This window comes from Centroberyx affinis, unplaced genomic scaffold, assembly GCF_046629955.1.
Source record: "Centroberyx affinis isolate AG114_WGS23_722 - 3 ecotype Tasmania unplaced genomic scaffold, CSIRO-AGI_Caff_v1 ptg001151l_1, whole genome shotgun sequence".
Taxonomy (NCBI): domain Eukaryota; kingdom Metazoa; phylum Chordata; class Actinopteri; order Beryciformes; family Berycidae; genus Centroberyx; species Centroberyx affinis.
The window spans coordinates 50339-72169 of NW_027279683.1; the positions used below are offsets into that span (position 1 = coordinate 50339).

General features: G+C 40.6%; 1 protein-coding gene across 1 annotated transcript in view; it reads left to right on the forward strand.

Annotated features, from left to right (window-relative positions):
- The first annotated feature begins 442 nt into the window (after positions 1-442).
- Positions 443-21831, forward strand: part of mast4 (microtubule associated serine/threonine kinase family member 4) — a 96154-nt gene continuing 74765 nt past the window's right edge. The window contains exons 1-3 of the mRNA XM_071524127.1: positions 443-577; positions 672-918; positions 17891-18049. Coding sequence (XP_071380228.1) covers positions 691-918; positions 17891-18049 — 387 coding nt within the window. The 5' untranslated portion in view covers positions 443-577; positions 672-690. The remainder of the gene's footprint in view (positions 578-671; positions 919-17890; positions 18050-21831) is intronic.

Genomic DNA, 21831 nt, shown 5'->3' on the forward strand with positions numbered 1-21831 from the left:
TACTTATTCACTTTGTCCACCCACATTTCCCATCCAGTCTGGGAATTTGTCTTTTAAAACAATAATAATAATAATAATAATGACCAAAAAGCCATCTCTGCATGCAGTGCAGTTCAACTTACCATTGTGCTTTACCAGAACATTGTACATGTACAATCCAATACCCATATCAGTGATTATTATCACTAAATGGAGTGCATGCATGGAAAGATGGTAAAAACTATTCCAGTTTGACAGTTGCCCACTTGCAGAAGTCATCCTGATGGTCCGCCTTCGCCCCGTGTGGGCGGGGTTATGTTTGGGCTGCAGGCGTTGCTCGCACATCATGAAAGCATTTGGGACTTCCACAGCATGGAGCCAGCACGACATGGAAGTAAACAGCGTCAAACCTGAACCAAAACAACTTTTAACTTGATTCGACACCCTTATGCCTGAACCTCACGATAAGCTGAGACGATAGACGTTTTATTGCGATCACTGATTTTCGAAGACAGTGATTCTTTTTTTTACTTTATGGCTTGGTCAAAGAGTGAAACCCTGCTTTGCACTCGTGATTGAAGATGACTTTACCGGACAGGTGCATTGAAATTGTATTTAACGGTTGTATTTTCTGTTGACGTTCTGCACTGCATCATAAGAGCATTTTTTTTTTTTTTTTTTTACCTCTGCAGGTGTTGATGACCTAGTGTTATGGAGCGGAAGGATTTCGAGAGATTTGGCAGCGGCGTGAGTCGCACGTCGTCAGGTTCAGACACCTTGTCTGAGGGAGAAGGCACTACGGCTTTACCGGACACCAAGGTCTCTGGAGATGTGAGTCACTCCTCGGCGGCGGGACAAGAGGACGACAGCGTTGCAGAAGATGACGGGGAGAAGTCAGAGAATGAAGAATGCGCGGAAGAGGGAGACGAAGACGAAAAGGTAAGCGCACGAGCCAGTTTTAACGTCTCAGCTGTCCTCGCCCGTTCAAGATGCGACTGTGCAGATAGCGTGACGTGTGTGCAAGTGGTGTTGCTTGCATGCTCGTTTAATACACTTGGCAAAGATGGAACACACACACACACACACACACACACACACACACACACACACACACACACACACACACAGAGAGAGAGAGAGAGAGAGAGTTGTCGTGAGGCGTGTCAGTATCAGTCTAATCCCTTCTTTAATTACCAGGCCAGTAAACCCCAAGACAAACTCTGATTAATTTTGGTCAGTTGTCAAAATAGTTGTAAACAAAGTGGTTCTCGTGGCCACCCACTGCACGAGCTAACACTGACATTAAAGGCACAGTGGCTTGGCTCATGTTTGGTGGTTTGCGCAAGAAGTCAGAAGGATAATTCACATTTTATGCGTTCAGTCTATTCATCACTCATATTCAACATGCAGACTGAGTCCTCCTCCAATATGAAAACAGTTAATGCATTCCGTTTTAACAAGTGTATTCACTGTTGTTTGATGTTCCATGAAGTCATTTGGAGCTAAAAAGTTGCTGTTTGATGTATCCAGCCTTTGTTGAAAGGAAACCACCTCCAGATGCCAAGAACATAATTTTGAAGACATTATGTGACAATAGTGTTTTAAGCCAAATGTCAAGTGGATATTTGTCTGTCAAGTGTACCTCTGAGAGTCATTTGATTGCCCCTCTTGGCAGTGTTGTTTGGTCTGTTCAGAGAAGATGATGTGCTCATCACGTTTATTCAGGGAATAGATGGGACAATAATCTTGTCTCAGCCTGCTAATTTATTTAATAAGGTGGTGTGACTGGTTTGACTGGCTATGATGAAGAGTTGTTTAATCCAACTTGATCTGTTCAAGGGTGTGTTCAAGGTCTCAAGCATTTCCCTGACCCACAAACCTTCTTTAAAGCTTAAAGTGTCATACAACATGACTTCAGGCTGTATAGGTGAGGCGACCTGTTTTGTTTTTGTCATTGAAAACTGTGCAACATTATCCATCTGGTACTCCTCATTTTTCACTTCATAACTTCTTGGATGCAATATCCAAGAAAGGCTGTATAGCTGTGGTTTACCATTTTGTCTGATAGGGTGAACTTATAAGACAAGATTCCATCGTGAGTCAAATAATTGATTAATCACTTGGTCATACGTTTCATAAGTTTTGTTATAGTAGTAAGGACAGTCCATTAGCTCAACAGAGATGACATCACATATTTGGGGACAGGACAAAGTCTTGTCTCTCATTTCATTCTCTCTCAAACTGAACTGTTCTACATCACAGGACTGTATTTATTTTACTGAAATTCCATGTATTTCCTTTACTATTCAGCTAATTTAATATAATTTTATTGTTACATTTTCTATATTTGTTTCACATAAAAAATATGAGCAGAATTTCAAGGCACATATAGCTCAAATAAGATTAGAAAATCCAGATTGTCTTTAGAACGAGTCAGCCCTAATTCTAAATTTGACCGTCCCCATCTTGCATTCACCCTTTCTTCTGATCTTTTTGAAGTGTCAGTGGAGTTCTATTCAAATAACCTCTCTTAATCTCCAATAACCTCACTTATGCTGGTCCCAGAACAGTAGATGTAACGTGGCCTACTATGTGGAGCTAAATAAACACATCACGGGCCCACACACCACAAAGCCAGGTCAGATGAGCAGCCGACCCATGACATTGCCGGAGGGTTAATCAGGGACCTCTGACCTTTGACTTATGTCATGCTGCTGTAGGGTTAAAGAAGGAAAGTCTTCTGAGAACTTATCTATGACATCACCTCTCAGTACCGACGGGCTCGGTTACAACCGTGTTTCCCGACTTAGCACCATGCACTGTATCAAGAGGTGAACTACTTACTACGGTACTCACTGGATTTTTTCAGCAATATGTTTGTTTGATACCGAGTTCAAAGTTGCATGGTTCATCCCAGACATCTAGATCACTTGACTCTTGTAGACGGTGATGGATGCATTTGCAGTCAGGATGAGATTATCCCACTGAAATAATCCTTTCTTTCATGCACAAGACTAAGAGGGATAGCATACAATCTAAATTTAAGAGACACACACCCCCCCCACCCCGGTTATTATTTAAAGTAACTGACATGCTTTAACTCTAACTCTACATGAGGCAAAACACTTGAATGAAGTGGGCGACACCATCAGCACACACTGCGCTACAGCCCCGCCAAAAAACAACACAAAAAAAAACACCACCTAAACAAAGATGGCCCCCAAACTTCCAACAATCCTCTAACAATATGTTACTGCAGCAATGGGGTAGTGAAAGCTAGATGTCATCTGTCATCACGATGTTCAGCATCCATCACAATGGCTGTCAATCATCGTTGATGTCCGATACTGTCGTCACATCACCCTGCCCTACAGTTTTCCCTCTCCTAAAGGCTTGAATGCACCCGGTGTGATAATTGTTATCCCAACGGGAGGCTCTGTTGGATTGAGTGCAATGCTAACTGGTCTACTGGTGGTTCTTGCACAAGCTGGCAGGCTGTGTTGAATTTGAATTACTGTGTCTAGATAAGGTTCTACATCTCACCAGGACCCTCTCTAGTTATATTCACGTCATGTAAACCATGTTCATCTGGTCTGGATGTTTAGCATATGAGGACTGGCTCTGGTGGAGAGAGACTCGCTTGTTAAAACAAGGCTTCAGTAAAATAAAACAAAAATCATTACATTGCTTACATTGTGAACATTTTTTTTATATGTCTGTTTCTGTTAGTGAATTTGGTTTTAGTTCCTTTAGTGTAACAACAAATGGTATATCAGCCTAGCATATAAATACCGCCGGTGACCACAAAGATGCGTCAAAGGAGACTGAGGCTTGCCAGCCATAGCGTGCGCCATCCTGACCTCATCGCTTCAAAACTTGTCCTCTGGGAACCCATGCATGGTAAAGCCACACGTGGTGCTAGGAGGATAACATAATGGACGTGCTGAAGAAAGACACTGGCTATGCCAGCACTGATGAACTGCGTTCTGGCATGCTGGACCGGGATGTGTGGAGAGGTGTCATCTCAAGAGCCCGAGTTGCCCCAGGGGACTCGACATGATGATGATAAATACCTTTTATAATCATTTTAAACCATTAGAAATTACTGTATAACGTAAAATCATTTTCAACATGTTTTATTTGCCGTTTCCTTTATTATCTAGCTGATCATGAATGCACATCTCATTCAGAGATCAGAACAGCTCATCTGCAGTCCCAAACTATCTCTCTGTTTTTAACAATGGAGCCATATGAGAATATTCTTTACAACTCAAGTCACGTTGGCTTTTGTGAGTCTGATTTATTAATTGATCTTCCATACATACAAATTGCAATAGGGACCAGACACAAAACCAGCATTTGTAGGCTAATATATAAGGTTGTTTAAGGGTCAAGTGTGGCTACTGATCTTGACTGTGTTTGTTCATCCTATACGATGGACTGAACATCGACCTTGTCTTGTTAACATTATGAATATCCTTTTGAGTAATTTACATATGCAAAATATCTTGCCAACCGAGACAAGTCAGTGACTATTTCTGTCTGTCTCCTTTCCACTGTCCCTCTCAATCTGACATAATCTGTGGCTGGCAAATTGGCTTATTCCCTGGAGGTTTATTTTCTGAAGTTGGAGGAGCAACTGACAAGCTTTACATCAGTACTTGCGTATCAATATTTGCTTTTGTTTGACAATTTGACAATGTTTAACCATCCCCTATGCTATGCCCCTAAATAAGCAGCCATTTCCTTCAGCAGGCTGACTAAAGGGACATCCAGGGCTCAGTGTATGGTTTGTGGCTAAGAGGATTAACACAATCCGGTTAAGACTCTTCTCACTCCTTTGGTGGGCAGTGTCATCCCAGGATCTAGCTTTGATTTCTGACTTTTTACCCTGTCCTTTATGTGCATGTCTGGGACTAATCAGCACTGTCTGTGATGACTGAACGCTCAAAGTGATACGGGAAGTAAAGTATATTGATAGAAAAATCAAAATGCCTCTGCGTCGGAATTTAAGTAGAAGTGAATGTACATCTTCGGAGGGAAGCAAGGTAAGAGACAGTTGTCAACAGTTGACACTTGGCAATTAGATGGTTTAGCAAAAGGTAGTAGGGTGAATAAAAGTATGATTGTGCTTGTCTTGCTTTGTGTGTAATGAGATTTTGATTTGCTCAGCTCTGCGTTTTTATTTGCTTGTGAATTAGTAATGCGTCATTATGTCATCACAGCTTATTGTCCCTCATCAAATTTCATTTTATGGTGAAGAGAGGTAGATTTCTATACATCCTCATCGGGGACATATAAAGAAAGAAAAGGAAACACAGAAAAATATTTTAGGTTTAACTCTTGAGAATGAGAAGTCCTTTTCACTAGGCGAAACGTATTTTAATTGCAGCCTGTGTTGAATTTAAAAGTGAACATATTATGGTGGTAATGAAGTACCAAGGGAATCAGATTTTGAAAGTACAGAAGTAAAGAACAGAAACAGGAACAGAAAGTAGTCCATAATCAATGTTTTCCCTTCAGCCTATTGCTGTTTATAGATCAGTCTCATATGGATTAAGACCAGCAGCAGCCACACATTGTCCCCACAGCACTGTAGGCATTTCATACAAAACAGAGTTAATGAGGTTATTGAGGCAAACAACTGGGAAAATAAACACAAAACAAATGACAATAATATTTGTTCTCCTTCTTGAACTATTACTACTATCATATTATCATCTGACTTCATTTCTTTCCAACAGCTGAAGAACTAAAAGATCCAATGTTGAGTTTGGCAAATGTATCTTGCACATTCTAGCTGTTATTAACACTAGCTGATCTCATATCAGAATTCTGAAGAAAAAAGCTAGTTTGATGTGATAGCTCATTAATATGGCTGGATTTAAGATACAAAACATGAACTTAAATGGTCACTGAGTAAGACGCACCATGTTTTAAGGAACGTGTCCTGGTCACTCCATTACTTTGTGTTTTCCTGGTGGACATCCTAGATCCGAATCACCACCAAAACTGAAAAAAAAAAAGTTCCTTGGCCCAAGGCCTATCTGTACACCAAATTTCATGGAAATCTGTTCTTAAGTTTTTGAGAGATCCTGCTGACAGCAAGACAAACAAACGGGGGCGAAAACATAACCTCCTTGACAGAGGAAATGATGCATGGTTTAATTCATAACATGTTCAAGATAACTATTTAAAATAGTTTATTGGTTGAACTGGCTGAAGGAAAGTTTTTTTTTTTAAGATTGTTTTTTTTTTGGCATTTTCACATTTATGAGAGAGTCTAAAGTTGAGAGACACAGGAAAGACTGGGAGAGAGACGGGGATGACATGTGACAAAGGTCCTGGGCCGGATTCAAACCCGGGACGTCGTGTTTACATGGAACGTGCCTTAGACCACTGAGCCACCATGATGCCCGAAACGCCTGTATTTCAGCCAACATTGGCTCATGTCAACACAGGAAACTGAATTCCCCTCTGAGAACACACACGATTCAAGTACTCAAACCCTGCTAAAGATCCTATTTTTTTTAGCAAAAGAATGGACGTCGTTGTCAGTATAAGGAGAACACCAGGGTGTCCAGCCCTACTGAAATGTGGAGCACCCCCCTGGAGAATATAGTTCACGCGGGGTTATTTGGATTTGAGCTCCTGAACTCAAGTGTACTATTTTCTTGAGTAAACATTGAGGTCCTCAGTGCAAAGACAGAAGACAGAGAGATATACTGCCCAGACTGGAACTGGGGGAGAGTTGAAGAAGACAGATGTTCGGTGACAAGGTCGGCCCGAGCGTAGTTTGCTCTACTGCAGCCGACCCTGAGAAAGAGAACCGTGAAAATGTTCACTATCTCTGGGGTTCATTGAGTTCAGTACACAGATGTAGAAGGCGTCCAACTCTCATTATGCTTTGCCTTTAGTAGTTAGTAGAATATGGTGAATGAATATTGTAATAATGACCATATGACTTGAAGATAACACATTGCATTGGAATAGGAAATAATGCATAGTCACACCCCAATTGATTATAGATATAGTGTAACCTATCACATAAGTCCTAGGTAGAAGCTCTGAATTGGGTATTTATACTTGGCTGATGGTCTTTTGAAGCTGTGTGTATGTTCCTGCTTATGTCAGCAATATGACACCGGGGTCAGCGTGCCTCATCCCTCCTGTTACGTAACACTCTCCACAGCAGGGACGGCACTGTCAACATGATGTTAGCACACTCTCTCCACTGGGCCCAGTTGTTTAAACTGCAGTTCCCCAACAGTCTGCCGTGCTCCCTTAGCTGCCAGACGTGTTTATCAGACATTGTTCTCTGGAGAGGAGGAAAAAACGGCTTGGTTTTCAGTGTTTAGTTAATGGAAACCACAATCCAGTTCTCCTCCATCTGTCTTCAGCCGTTGTCGCTGTGGGTTTATTCATAGTGTATCATCCATGTCGTCACCGCTGAAACATTTTACTCCCGATGCCGCTGCTCTAAAAAGTAGCCCATGAGACCACGTGATGGGATCTTTTTGTGGAACTTTCTCACAGTGTTGCAGCTCTTTGCTTGGGAGACTGGGAGAGACTGGGAGAGGAAAGCCTCTGGATCATCATAGCAGTTACCATATTTATTATTCTGCTGCTGATATCGGTTGTGTTGTCCTCTGTTGTTTCAAAGTTCACCTCTAACTTGGACGGGAGTCAAAAAATCACTGTAGACGAGATTATTTTACCATTCCCCAGGTGTGTGGCTTGTTGTGTTATCCAACAACAGTTTGGCTAAATGCTCATGGACTTATTCAACAAAAGACTAGATGAAATAACAGATATATCGACCTCAAAACAAGCCTACAGATCACTCAAAAGATGTAGGTGATTTAAGATCCAATTCCGATAAGTCATCTGAGTAGTGTAATGGGTTGTGGTGCCTTCTCACAATAACAAAAAACAATCAATCTTGTCACAATAATTACATTTTGGAGGGACATTCCAGAAATTACAAAAATATACTGAGAAAAATTCTAAGTGGATCAAAATCATATTAAACTTGTGTGTACCCATTTCTCTGGGGAGGATTTAGGCAAAGGAGTCAAACCAAGACTAATAACGGTTGAATTCTTGAGGTTTATGCACAAATTTGCTACGTGAAGCCAAGAAACTCAAAATACAAATGTTCTCATTAATATAGGCTACTCAGAATCTTCCTTTAAGATTATTTTTTTGGGCATTTTCTGCCTTTTTTTTTTATTAGCAAGCTGAAAGTGGAGAGAGACAGGAAAGACTGGACTACAGATAAAGGAGTATGATTCTGTACTGTGCTTTTGCCTTTTGCCTCTGCCTTACCTCCTTGTCTCTGTAAAGCACTTTTTAGCCTTATTTTCTACATAAATAAAGTTATTATTATTATTGCATTTTTTTAAACCATTTTCGACCATGTTGTGTTCTGTTGTCACATACGTTTGTTTCTTACTTAAATTTGTTTTGAGGTGAGATGTTATTATAAGCTGTACCACATGTGCTGTGTAGTGCCTTCTCTCATGTTACCACTACCTTGGTAGTCTGCGGCTATTCTGGGGTTGCAGAGGCAGCACCAGCAATAGGTTTCGCAGCTGTGTGTGTGTGTGTGTGCATGTGAATGTTTCTGTGTGCATGCTCTGTTGAATGTAGCAAGTTGTGCATGTATGTATTGCATCTCTCTTGTTGTACTTCCTCATGAGAAGCAATTTCCCAATTGTGAGAAATGTTCTTAAAGCGATAGCAGGATGAAGTAAATCCAACAGTGATGATGTCCATTACTTTGAAAAATGGCTATTTTAGGGTTAGAGTTGGTGTTAGATGTTTAGTGGTTAGTGAATCAAAGTAAGTCGGGGCGATGTCCTCACAAGTACAGTAATTGAAATATGTGTGTCTGTGTGCAAGTGAGAGACGGACTCGTGTCTGGTGTCAAGGGAGACATGGGAACGTGAGATGGAGTGCTGAGCTGCTGAAGTTGGCACCAAAGAGGCACAGAAATCATGCAGCTAATGAAGGCTTGGGTTCTAGGTCATGATGTTAGACATGTTGATGTGTGATAATCTGGACACACTCTGAGATTGAAGGGGTGAAGGGGAAAATCACTCAATCTATCAACAGAGTTATTGGTGAATTGATATGACTGTTCAAATGACTCAAGCTTCTCATACCTCTAATAGGGCCCCATTACCAGTTTTGCTGTTTTAGTCATTATGTCTATTGTCTAAGCTTCCAATAGGCATACAGCACGATTATTTTAACAATTTTTAATCATTATGAACACTAATATCATGTATGTAGCAGATAGTGCTTAAAATTATTTTTTGTACAGTCTAAGCAGCATTAGTCTTAACTGAGAAGGCGACTTCTAAATTAAGATATGCACACACACACACACGCACACACACACGCGTACACCCACGCACAGAAAGTTTCCAACACACAGCCCTGCTCAGAACCGGTTGTGGACAGTTGACAGTGACTGCACTTTCAAGTATTATGGAAAATGTATGCAGGTACTTGTTATGTCATCCTTACCGGGTTGTGCTGCTGTTGATTGCTGAAGGAGTTTAGTGGAACGGAACATGTAGGCAGGCAGGCACCCTCACTCCTTGATGCAAATGCTATCATCTTGAATTTGCTCATCCACTTTTCATTTTAATTTCACCTTTATTTGATACTCACAACACACACTGAGGGATGGGGGCTCTCCCTTTCACAAGTGAGAAGTTCACATATATAGAGAGAAACACAAACAACCACATAATCAACCAATTTATAGGACATTTACTATTATCAATTAAAACATGAAACAAACATGAAATATAACATTCTCAATTTAAGTTAATCAGGTACTTTATCAGATTTTGTGAATTGACCCATCACAGCCAAGACATTAAGCTTCAGTGTATGCTGCAGCTGGCTCCAGGATGGATCACAAAATCTAAAATATGAGTTTCCCAGGTCAGTGCAAACACGGGCAACCTGGAGCATTAGCCAGTCCTGAGAGTGGGTCTGATAAATCGATCTCTCCAATCAATAACTGACATAAGATGCAATGGTAATTTTGGAGAACCGCTTTATAAACAATCAAAAACAAATCAAAAATCAAAAACCAATACTGATGTCTTCTCACATAAAGAGTCGGCCAGTACACTTTTTGATATAAAATACAGTAATGAGTAACATAGGCATCTCCCGTTATAAAACTAGACAGCATTTAGGGGCTTAAAGGTGGAGACTGCTTCATGTCTATAAATTGCATCACCATAGTCCAAAACAGAGAAAGGTTGCTTCTACAGTCTTCAATCTACAGAACAGGGGGAAGCAAGCCATGTTTCTATACAAAAAGCTAAGCTTCAGTCTCAATTTTTTGGCCAAGGCATCATTTGTCATCGAGATCCATGTACCCAAATATTTATATTGAGGGACTCTCTCAATTTAAAAACAATTTAGAGCACTGATCTGCATGTCATTGTAATTAATCAGAATTGCATGACACAATCATAATTATCAATATTCAGCACAAGTTGGAGAATGAGGTTTTTGATTGCCAGGTCTTTAGAAGCAGTGTAAGAGTAGAGAACTGTGTCATCAGTATAGAGATGTACGTTACCAGTATTTATGGATGAGACAATGTCATTAATGTACATAGTGAACAAAATTGGACTTAATTTTGAGCCTTGGGGAACTCCTTAGTTATGTTCAAAAATCACAGATCACCCGACAACACACTGAAATCTGTCTGACAGGTACAGTAGTTTTGTAGCAAACCACAGGCTATAGGATCTATCTATGCCAGAGAATGGAAGTCTCTGTAATAGCAGGGGGAATGATCAACTATACCCAAGGCTTTAGAAATGTCTACAACAACAGCAGCACAATGTTGACTAGATTTCAGAGCAGTCACAATATTGTTTCTAACCAGTAAAGTAGCAGAGATGTACCATCTATAAAAGATGGCCTTGAGCTGTTTATTTGCTACTTGTGCTGTCAATGACAGTTTCTATTATCCCATAACAACTCCATGTGGGTTTCCTGCCGTCCATATATAGGCAAACACACACACACACACACACACACACACACACACACACACACACACACACACACACACACACACACGAAACACACACAGCATCCCACACACTTGTGATCCCTATACATATTGCCATGACATGTAGATACATTTCTTTATGTTTAATGAGCAAACTATCACTACCAAGCCACTACCTTGGTAGTGATAAACTGTGTTGTCTGGGTCTGAGTAGGGTCGTATGATCTAGTGCCGTCAGTGAGAGAAAATGCTGATCCCAGGTCCTTTCAGTATGCCACCAGGCTCGGTGGATTCGTTGGAATTGAGCCCATGATTAGCCCAGAAGGATGGCCTACTTGCCACTATTGAATGGGAGGCAAAAGTTGGAGGAGCCAACTATTAGCCCTTTAACAGATCTCTCTTTTTTTTAAAGGTTATTTTTTGGCATTTCTGCTTCTGTGTTTCAGTTTAATATATTAGACAGAAGGCAGAGCCTATGCTGCAGCAATGAAAAGCTTTTCATGTGATACCAGTGGCAATAGGTGAGTCAGCACCTCAGTCGTCAAACACACACTAAGATGTAATTACTGTTTGAACAAAACCTGTTTTATTTACACATTGATAGGCTAGCTCTATCAGGCAGCCATAAGAACAATCTGTTAAACACAGTGCTATATTGGGATTTTACTATTTATGCTTACTGTGCACTTTTACATGATGTGCGGTTGTCATTAGAAAGTCTGGGTACAATGCATCATTTCAATCACCAATCTGAGCCGTTATAGGCTGATCACATTATTGAAAAATGCTCAGCTGAGTCTATGATTTTAGATGCCTAAGCAATTATGTTAACTTGACAATAGTGAAAAGCCTTTGGGTATGCTATGTAATGAGGAGGTTTGATTTGATTACTGCTAATCCATGTAATACTGTGATAGAGAAAAAACGTCAGGGAGAGTGATGAGCGAAGTATTAAACAAGCGAGGACAGCGTTAACTAGAAAGGTGCGTTGCCTCTTGATGTATGTGGTCCCCCTTCATGTTATAAATGTGTATTCACTGTGTCTTAGCAACCAATGAAAGGCACTAGTAACAATTTGTTCCCACTTGTAAAAGGTTCCTTTCATCCATCTCGATGAAATGATAAACAACACTTCCCCACAAAACCAACAAAGAGGATGAATATCCCATGGTGTGAATAGATTGGTTGTTTGGCCCTTTGTACAACTCCTACAGGTTTGTGTTTCATGTGGAAATCGTGGCTCATCCCTCTTCAGTTTTGTCATATGGAAGCTTGCTCGCGAGCAACCTTGTACCTTGATTAAAAACAATAATCATAGATTAACAATTATTTTCCTTAATGTCTTTAATCAGCATCATTTAGTCCTGTAGAACTTAAATACTTTGATGTCTCTCTTTGGAGCAGCCGGTAATGTGGTTGTCTTGGACTGCATGTCTCTTGTTGGAGAAAGCCATTGAAATTGTACTTAATTTTTCTCTGAATACCACAGAGTTTCCCTTGGTTTTAACTGTTTGGGTATTACTTGACATTAGTGATGGTGTCCCTGTGTGCAGCCTTGCTTTTTGCTATTTTCTCCCTGTATCTGCCTGTGTAGAATATGATCAGTGCTCTTTTGCGGTTCTGTCCCTTTGTTTGTCAGTGTAGTGGATCCAGCCACTGTACTATCTAATTGCTCCTTAATGTGCCTACATGGGTAGTTGTAGACTCTGTTTGTGTATATACCGGTGCAGAGTAAGCCTCTCTGCAGTGTCTTTCCCTTCATCCAGTGCATTTAGTCTCTTTAGGCTCAGCTGGTCGAGGTCAGCAGCAGGAATAAAGACTCCACAGTGTTTCCTCTGTCTGTTATCAGTCTCATCCATGATACCCTGGACTCACTCCCTCTCCTCCATGAGCTAACTTAAGTTTAGATGTTTCATCATTCTTATTGAATTTCTGTTTTTTTTTGGCTCTTTCTCTTTTTTCAATCTCTTTGACCCTCCTCCCCACACACACACACACACACACACACACACACACACACACACACACACACACACACACACACACACTCTCTCTGTTTGCCTCTGTATTTCTCAATCCTTGTTTCCGCTGATCCTGTGATAACACTCTGGCTGCTCTGTGTTGGCTCTTAGACAAGCCATTTACCTGGAGGGTGCTGTGGCCAGCACACTTGCTCTTCATTTGACAATCACACACATGTAAAATACCACTGCAAAATATTGGAAGGAAATCATAATTCAAGAAATAAATGGTGGTAACATTCATTTGATAATTTTATATTTTTTTCCTTTCAGTCTTTTCTTCAAAAAGCAAATGGGTATAATCAAAATAAGAACGACTCTGTGCATATCTCTATTGCTCTAACAATCTAATAGTCTATCCAAATTGTTTCAATATAGCTCCCCCTCTAAATTAAACAAAACAAAACAAGAAAAACAAAATCATATTACCATTTTTTGCATGGTCTTTGCAAATATTTTGATTGGTCAGATCAGCTCGAGGTTATTTTAGGTCAACAGAGCTATAATATCACTTAGTAATTCGTAACTGTAAAGTGATTATTTACTGTCAGTGTTGTTTACTGTAAATCTTGTATTTACTACTTAAACTTCAAGTTTGTTGTCAAGTTGTTAACAGTAAATAATTGAAAAATTACTCTGTAGAAATAAAGCAGTTGTCTAAAAAATAACTGAATAAGTAGCATTACTCTAAAAATCGACTCAAGTTCAGTCACATGAGTGATTGGTTATTGGTTACGCCACTGTCTGCCAGCCCGTCGTCTTACTGTAATTCTATGTTGCTACAGTCCATATTATGGTTAAGGTAGCCTCGTCTTTGAGTTGGTAAACACAACCGGCTTCCCATGTTGTGCCGTTCACCTACTTTCATTCACCTGTCTTGGTCATGAAAGGACCAATGTCTGCTCTTTGCTTTGACAACAAAGGATTGTTGGTACTGTCTACTCTGGGTGGAAAAGAGGATGGAGGGAAGGAGGGGCAGGTCAAGTTCGGTCTTGCATACAGGATCTCAGTGCGGCTCTGTGGCACGGGGAGAAAGGAACGGTAGGTGAAAGGGCACCGGCAGCTGCCAACACTGCTGCATGTGTCTACTGCCTGCCGTGCAGCAGAGCAGGTACGGAAAGGAAATTACTGTTGGCTTACTGCAGTACTGCCAATGTAATCAAATGAGCATTAAATGGGCTGACACCCCCCTCGAAAAAGCAATGCAGATATGTTTGGACTGGCAGAGACTTGTCTAATATATTTTAGTAATAGAGCTTACTGTCAGGCTGGCTCATGAAGTTTGTTTAAATTCAAATACAGTAGGCCTACGATGGGCAACATGGGTTTAGTGATCAGGACAGGACTGGATGGTTGTGAACACACTTCCCTTTTTTTGACATGCTCAGACTCCATTATGCTTCATCAATTGACTCATGAAGGGGAAAGCAAAAAGTGAATAGGATTGCAAGGCTTAAAGGTTAAATGTGTAATATTTCTGCTTTACTGAAGCATAATATGACTGGTAAATATCAGCAGGGGTTGCTGAATGGTGAAACAAAGTAAACAGCCTGCATTCTTTATAATACTTTACTTTAATACTTGAATGAGTTTAACTTGCTGCTACAGAAATCCTCGTCAAATTGGCCTCATGGCTCCCCTTCGCCTCATGTTGCATGGTGTTCAGACGGTCCATATGATAATCTGAGAATGTTTGTTTGGAGCCAGATGTTTCTGGTTGCCTGGATGATGGGGAAGTTTACCAGTGATTGTTTTTACAGCATCTCCCTAAGCTGCTTAAGGGGTCATTGCTTAGTTATTATCTGTTTCCTTATAAATTACGTAATCCTCCGTCCATCCCTTATCAGTGTGATTAATCTGAATGTATTTGCCTTAAAACACCTGATCTTAAAATAGGCCCAAAATCCTGCTGATTTTCATTTAGGTCAAAGGTTTCTAACTTTTCATATTGTTTACAACATGGTGTTTGTCTATGGAGAGAATATATGTTTTTCTGAAACTCTGGGGTTTCCTATGAATCATTTACAAGACAAATGTGCAACATTTGGCTATCACAGGTCTTCATCTCTACCTGTTGAGGCAGAGATGTTTATTGCCTAAATACTAGCTGGTGAGGTCAGAGTATGAATCATTCACGCAGTGCATTCTGGGTGTATTATGACTCAATTTGCTTTTATTGGGCTTAATATGTGCTAGGATCAGTTGTCAAGACAGGCTGAATTGCCATTCAACAATGACTTCGTTGTAATAATTGTATCAAGTCTGTCAAAGGTAGAGGTGCTATTATGTTGTTGTTGTGGCTAATGATCGACAACAAAAGTCCCAGTCCAAGATAAACTTAAAACTATTTTCGCTAATTTAAAGAAGTCAGTTCATTACAGTTACATAATAAGCAGTCAGGCAGAGATTACATGAGATAATGTTGACTAAACATTTGATAATATTGTGCATACAGTTTTAACAAGATTAATTTTAGGCGGGTTCCTTTGTCTAAAAAGAGCTTGTGCCCACGCCACAGTGATGTCATCTTGTCCTGCTTCAGCTGATATGCAAATCCCTAGTTCAGGCCCTCTTCAGTGTGACAGTATTCAGGTTGGGTTGATCCCTCCCTACATTACAACAGATATGCACATATGGAAAGTATTCTCTCTGTGTCTCCCCTTTTATCTCAGTCTCTCTGTAGCCTTCCATTATATAATGAAAACAAATTTCCTCTGTGGGCATATACTATTAAGCCATCTTGTTTTTTCCATAACAATGTGAGCATGTGTTTGGCACCTCACGATGAATGAAATTGATGTCTCTGCTAAGGCATGTTTTAGAGAAAATGCATTCTCCCCCGACTCAATGAATTAATCCCTAGAGTTGTTAATAGGGCTCTGGTTTGTGGTTTTCAGAAATTATAGAAGGGTCACAAAATCTAAGTTTAAAAACAGAAAGTCTTCTCATTGTGAGATTGTTGCAGAAATAGTGTAACATTTCTACAATGAGTAGTTAAAGCTAAACTAGGCAAAATTTTCATGTAAAAAAAAAAAAATACACCCATTATCAGGCTATATCACACAGTGGGGCTGCAACAGAGGAGTGTCCCATCCCCACTAATTGAGACCTTATAGAGTTTCCCTATTTGCCCAATTAAGTGACATTCTGGTGTCGGGCATGGACACTTGTCCGCCCACAGGAATCGAAACTTGAGATACAGATAAATGTATTACCAAAATAATCGCTAGTTGCTGCCCTTGACTGAAACATGGTGTATAATCTTGATTTTTATTTCCTTTGAATTTTTCTGACTTATCTACAGGCGCTTTGGCATCCTGTTCCTTCTCCCTTCACACATTATGTTTCACTGCAGCTCCTCCGCTCTAGGCGTAAACTCACTGCTACATGTCAGACAGAGGGACACTGATGGTAAACATGCACAGTAACATCCGTTCTTGCCATAAACGCTACAGTATTTTTCAACAATGAACGACACTGTTTTAGTGTCATGGGTTGATCAGTTGATCAGCCTGTGATTGCCTGGTTAGGTATCAAGTTCTTGCCTATAGTATACTGATGACTTTGTGATTCCACAGCTATAGGCTTTATTAAGTGACATGTTCCTACAGTAAGGACCTTGGTATATTGGTTTCAGCCACTGAGCATCACTTTCATTTTGTACCATTTGTTCTCAGACTCAGTCTTATTATATTTGAGTTCTCTTGTGGCCCATAGTAATGTCTCACATGTCAGTCTCCCATAGCGTCCCTGGCTCTGGGTCTCTACATTCATTGAGAGTTCAGGACGCTCTACACAGATCTGTTTCACTGTTAGTTCTCTGTGCCTGTACTGGGATCATGAATCATCCCACAGAAAAAAACAACAGAGGGTGTTTCCCTCCAGAAAACACACACTCTGAGCCATGTATGTGTTTGTATTCTCTGGGAGGGCCTCTTCCTCACCACTGGGCATTGTTATGTAGTCAGAGCTTCATGGAAGCTCATTATCTTCTGGGAATACAATGGGCGAGGCTGGTTTAATGTGTCATTGTGTGTAATGTATTGTATTTGTAACCTGCCATGTTCCCTGATGTAGGCAGTTGAATACTGTATTTGCTCTACTTTTCTCACTAATATAGCATATTTGTTTTCTCTTAATATAGTTCTGTGACTGATTTTGAGGCAGATTGGTCGAGTAGTTAAAGAGACTGTCCTGGGGCGCTACAATGCTTGTTTACTCAGTGTATTTTGCCCAAAGTTGTCGGAATGATGCATCTCACCGCTGTGTTCTCATATTTTGAAAATGACACTGATAAGCCCAAGGGTTCATCATCTCAGACACCACTGATCCAGTTTTGACATAAAATGATGCATCTCACTGCTGCTTCCCAGCATTCAGAATGACACTGATTGGCCCAAGGGGGAACTGCAGCACAGGAACAAGGTGATATTTGTTATTGATTGACCCAGATGGGGACCATTCGTGGGGAACGACGTGTTTAATGTTGCCTTGTTTGTTTTAATCCCTGCCCTCTTAATTATGGAGTGATTTTGGAGAATTTGGTCAATTTTGCTAGAGAGTAGTCTGATGTGGCACTGATGGGTGGATTAAAGAATAGAATTCTACTGGGAGATAGTGGATTGGAGAGAAGGGGCGTGAGAAAAGTGGTGGGAGGGGAATATGCTGTAGTGCCGCATCACCTTAGGGACCTCTGATGGCCTGGTTTAAAAAAAATCTGGTATTGTACACGATCATGACCTGAGATTTGTTTTGTTCATGACTACAAAACTCTAGCTTCAGAATCTTCAAGTTGATCCCCTAACCTACTTGCTTTTCTTTCTGTCGTTCCCTCTAGTTGGACAACATCCTATACCCTCCCTCCATACCCTTCAGGAAGTCCAGCAACCCAGAGTTGACTCGCGGATTCAATCCTGCGCTGAAGTTTAAGCGACACCTCAGTGAGGATGGGAAGCACGTCCGAAGAAAGAGCCTAGGGGGCGCGCTCACAGGTAAAGTCTGGGACTACCATGGGATGGGTATGTTGGTATGTATGCATGGCCTCCCTATTTTAGGGTGTTGTACAGATTAAGGCAGATTTGGTGAAGTATAAACAATAACTGCATCAGCCCTATACCACTGTTTTTGCAGGCTTACTGTGGGGTTGGGAAAGTTACCACCATAACAGCTGCTTTTTGTTACTGTCTTATTGTTTGTTTTTTTCCTTGCTGTGGTTAAACCCTAAACACAAGCTGAATGCTACCATGCAAGTAATCATAAATAATCATAAACTCTCTGCTTTCTGCCACACTCGTCCAAGGCTCCTTGTGGGACCAGCAAGTTGGCAGCATGCCTCGGTTTCTCTTTGAACAATATCGAATGCTCTACTTCAAATAGGGGAAATAGTATGACTGTGTTCAGTTACAGAAAGTCTGTTTTGATGAACAGTGGCCATAGACCTGGTTCTTAAACCCGGCGCTAAAAACAAAGGATTCCTCAAGGAACCCAACAACTGTACTGTAAAATGCGACAGCTGCAGTTAAACTCAGTAATACCAGAGCTTTCCTGTGATGATTTTTCCCAGATCAATTCTTCATGTCTTGGTAGCATTGGGTGGCTAGACAGAATACTATCAAATGCATACAACCTTTACCCTAACATAAGTAACATGCGAAAAAATACATAATATCAATGAAAAATGTACATGCTTATATATTTATGCTAATTCTATTGGATTTCGAAAGTCCAAGCACACCCAAATCCCATCAGAGAACTCAACCAGCTACAGAGTTCTTGAGGAGTCCTGAGGTGTCCTTGTGGATCTTTGAGGCACGGCAAGTTTCACTGAAGCACCAGTAGTGGAGTGTGTTTGGTATGATAAACAAGCTAAGGGTCATTTTTAATTTAGTGACAAAAAAAATCAGTCAATATTTCTCAAGAAAATGACTCCAGATTTGTTCATTCATTTGGTTCGTTTAGGCTACCAAGTCTGTAAGTTAAGACCTAAAAAATAGCCTTTGATCATATGTAAATCCAACCATCCATTTTCTGCTTATCTGGGTCAGGGTTGTTGTGGCAACAGGGCAGCAGAGCAGCCCAGACGGCCTTTTTTCCCAGCAACTTCTTCTAGCTCCTCCTAGGGGATCCCAAGGTGCTCTCAGGCAGACTGGGAGATTGTTTTCTTGTTATGTTAGGATCCCCATTAGCTACCACACACAGTGGTAACTAGTCTTCCTGGGGTCTAACAAAAAACACAGGACAAAGTCAACAATAGATAATACAAATCACAAATTACAACAGATAGAAAAAAATAATGGAGAGTGAGAGAAATAAGCAATATATATGGTAAAAATAAGATCAGAAAATTGAAATAATTGACTGACATCCTGTTTACAACCTCACCTGGTTATGTGCTAGTGCTGGTGACACTGCATCCATTGTGTGGTTGCTCTGTAAATGACGGCCCTTTTGAGGAAGTTGATTCTAGGTCTGGGTAATGATATCAGATCCTAGCTGGTCATTCTAGTATTGTGACAGTGTGAGTGAGCAATAAAATGCACATGTTTGAAAATAACAGTTGGTGCTGACTGGAGATTATATTTCTGAACTGGAAGATTTGCCTAAGCAGTGTTTTTCAACTAGTAACCAAGACAAACGGGCATGCACTGTTTCTCTGCTCGCTCTCATTGAACAGCTGAGCGCTGACATAGCTGCTGCTCTGCACTAAGTGTAACTTGCAGGTATTTTTTAGCAGCTGATAACAAAACTGCTGAGCTCAGTAAAGTAGATGGCAAAGAACTAGAGATTTAACAACCAGCAGGGTAATATGTTTTGTGAGATGCAATGAGAAATTTTTTAGCCATTGCTACACCTCTGCCCATCGTCATAACTATATTGTCAATGGACCAGGACCGGTAGCTTTTTGTCCACAAGATGGCAGTGTCACAAAATCCATAGCATTTAAGTTTGTTTATCAGTAGGTTATGATCAATAACATCAAAGCAGCGCTTAAATCCAGCATTAGTGCAGCCACTAAGTTTCCATGATCCATTTTGCTGAGCCAGTCATCAGACACCTGAAGCATGGCTGAGCAGGCAGAGTGCTCCTTCCTGTAAGCATGTTGTGAATTGATAGTTAAACTAAATCAAAGTAGTGTTGTATTTGCTCAAATATAATACTTTCAAACACTGTACGTAGGATCGGAGGCAAGCTGGTTGGTCTACTGTTTGTACTGTTGAAGGCTGTGATACTTGTGATACTTTGTGATACTTAGGTGAAGGCACAACTTTGCCTCCCTCCACATTCTTGGGAACCCTTCTTCTAACAAACAACTATTAAAAATATGACAAACTGGAGCAGCGATATAGTTGGAACCAATTTTGAATAGCTTACTCTTTTCCAAATTTTCTCAAAAGCTGTGCGAATCCATTTGAAAAAAAGTTGATTGCTTTCAACCACGGAGAGCTTTAATGACAAATGGAATATAAAAGCTATATTTAAATGCCTTTTTTAAAAATCATTTTGGATGTGTTTGGATAGTTCGGTATGCACGGCTCTCCCACAGTGACTTTGGCCAAGTTGGCTCCCAGTCAAAAATGTGGGAGGACCTCATGGCTATGGGCTGTTGTGGGACGTTGAAGAACTGTTTGTTTTCCCTTGTGAGGTGTATATGGAGGACTTTAAGCCTCACTGATAAAAATGCCGACCTTTCTACCATCAAGCAAACGGATACACAGACCAACATTAACATGAAATGAGCCTTTCATTGATTGAGACTGGATTGAGACTGTGTTTCTTGCTTTTATTAAATTCAAAATAGCTCAGTACCTGCAGGCACATATTTTGAAAGGTACTTTAATAGTTTAAATATGTACATTAGCTACACAGGTATATGCAAATTTCTAAACAATCACAAAAAGACAGGCTATAACATTCTAACATCAAACACAAAAGTTGAAAGTGACAGAATCAGAGAAACGTATCCTTCAATCAGAACATACCGCTTAATTTGCTTTGCACAAGAAAAGAAAGGCACAACCCCCAGAGTTTCCAAACCTTGGGGTCGGGACTACAAGTGTGGCCCTTTATATGAAAATGGGGTCCCTAAAAAAAAATCCTAATACAACTTTAATGACAGTAATGCATCTAATCCTTAGTTTAGAATGGAAAAACGAATGCCAAACACTAACGCAGGACGTGAGGTAATATCATTTAAAATGGCAAATTCAACTGTGTATCAAACCCAGTAGAAAAGCGGCATTTTGTGAAAATTGTTGATTTGTCCGTTTATATTTCCAGTCATGATTCTGCTTTCCACAGGGGCGTCTGCACAAGGCCGGGTGGGGAGCGGGGAGATTTGCACCCTGCTGACCTTGCAAATACCCGGCCTTCAACTGGGCTGAAATTAAAAAGCGTTACCTTGTTGAACAGTCCCTCAATAGAGATTTCCTTTTTGCTGGGAAGTGATGGGCTCTAGTGAGGAGAGTATTTGCCGGTAAGGAAGGAAGGACCACAATTTTCCCCCCTCATCCTGTTTGTTCCCCCCACAGTTCTCTTGATTTTTACCGTAAGGCTCAGGATGCAACTGCGAGCATATACAATATACTATGACACACCAGGCAGAAAGATATGAAGTATCAATAGAGCTCTTCCTGATTAGGTGCCATACTGAGGCTTACAGTCTTGTCTACACAGAGGAGAAGAAAGTTGAAAGAAAAACTTAACAGTGTTCATGTTGAATGTTTTTAGCTGTGTTATTTCACTAGCCCAGGTCTGTGGCTAATAGCAAGTCATGTGTTT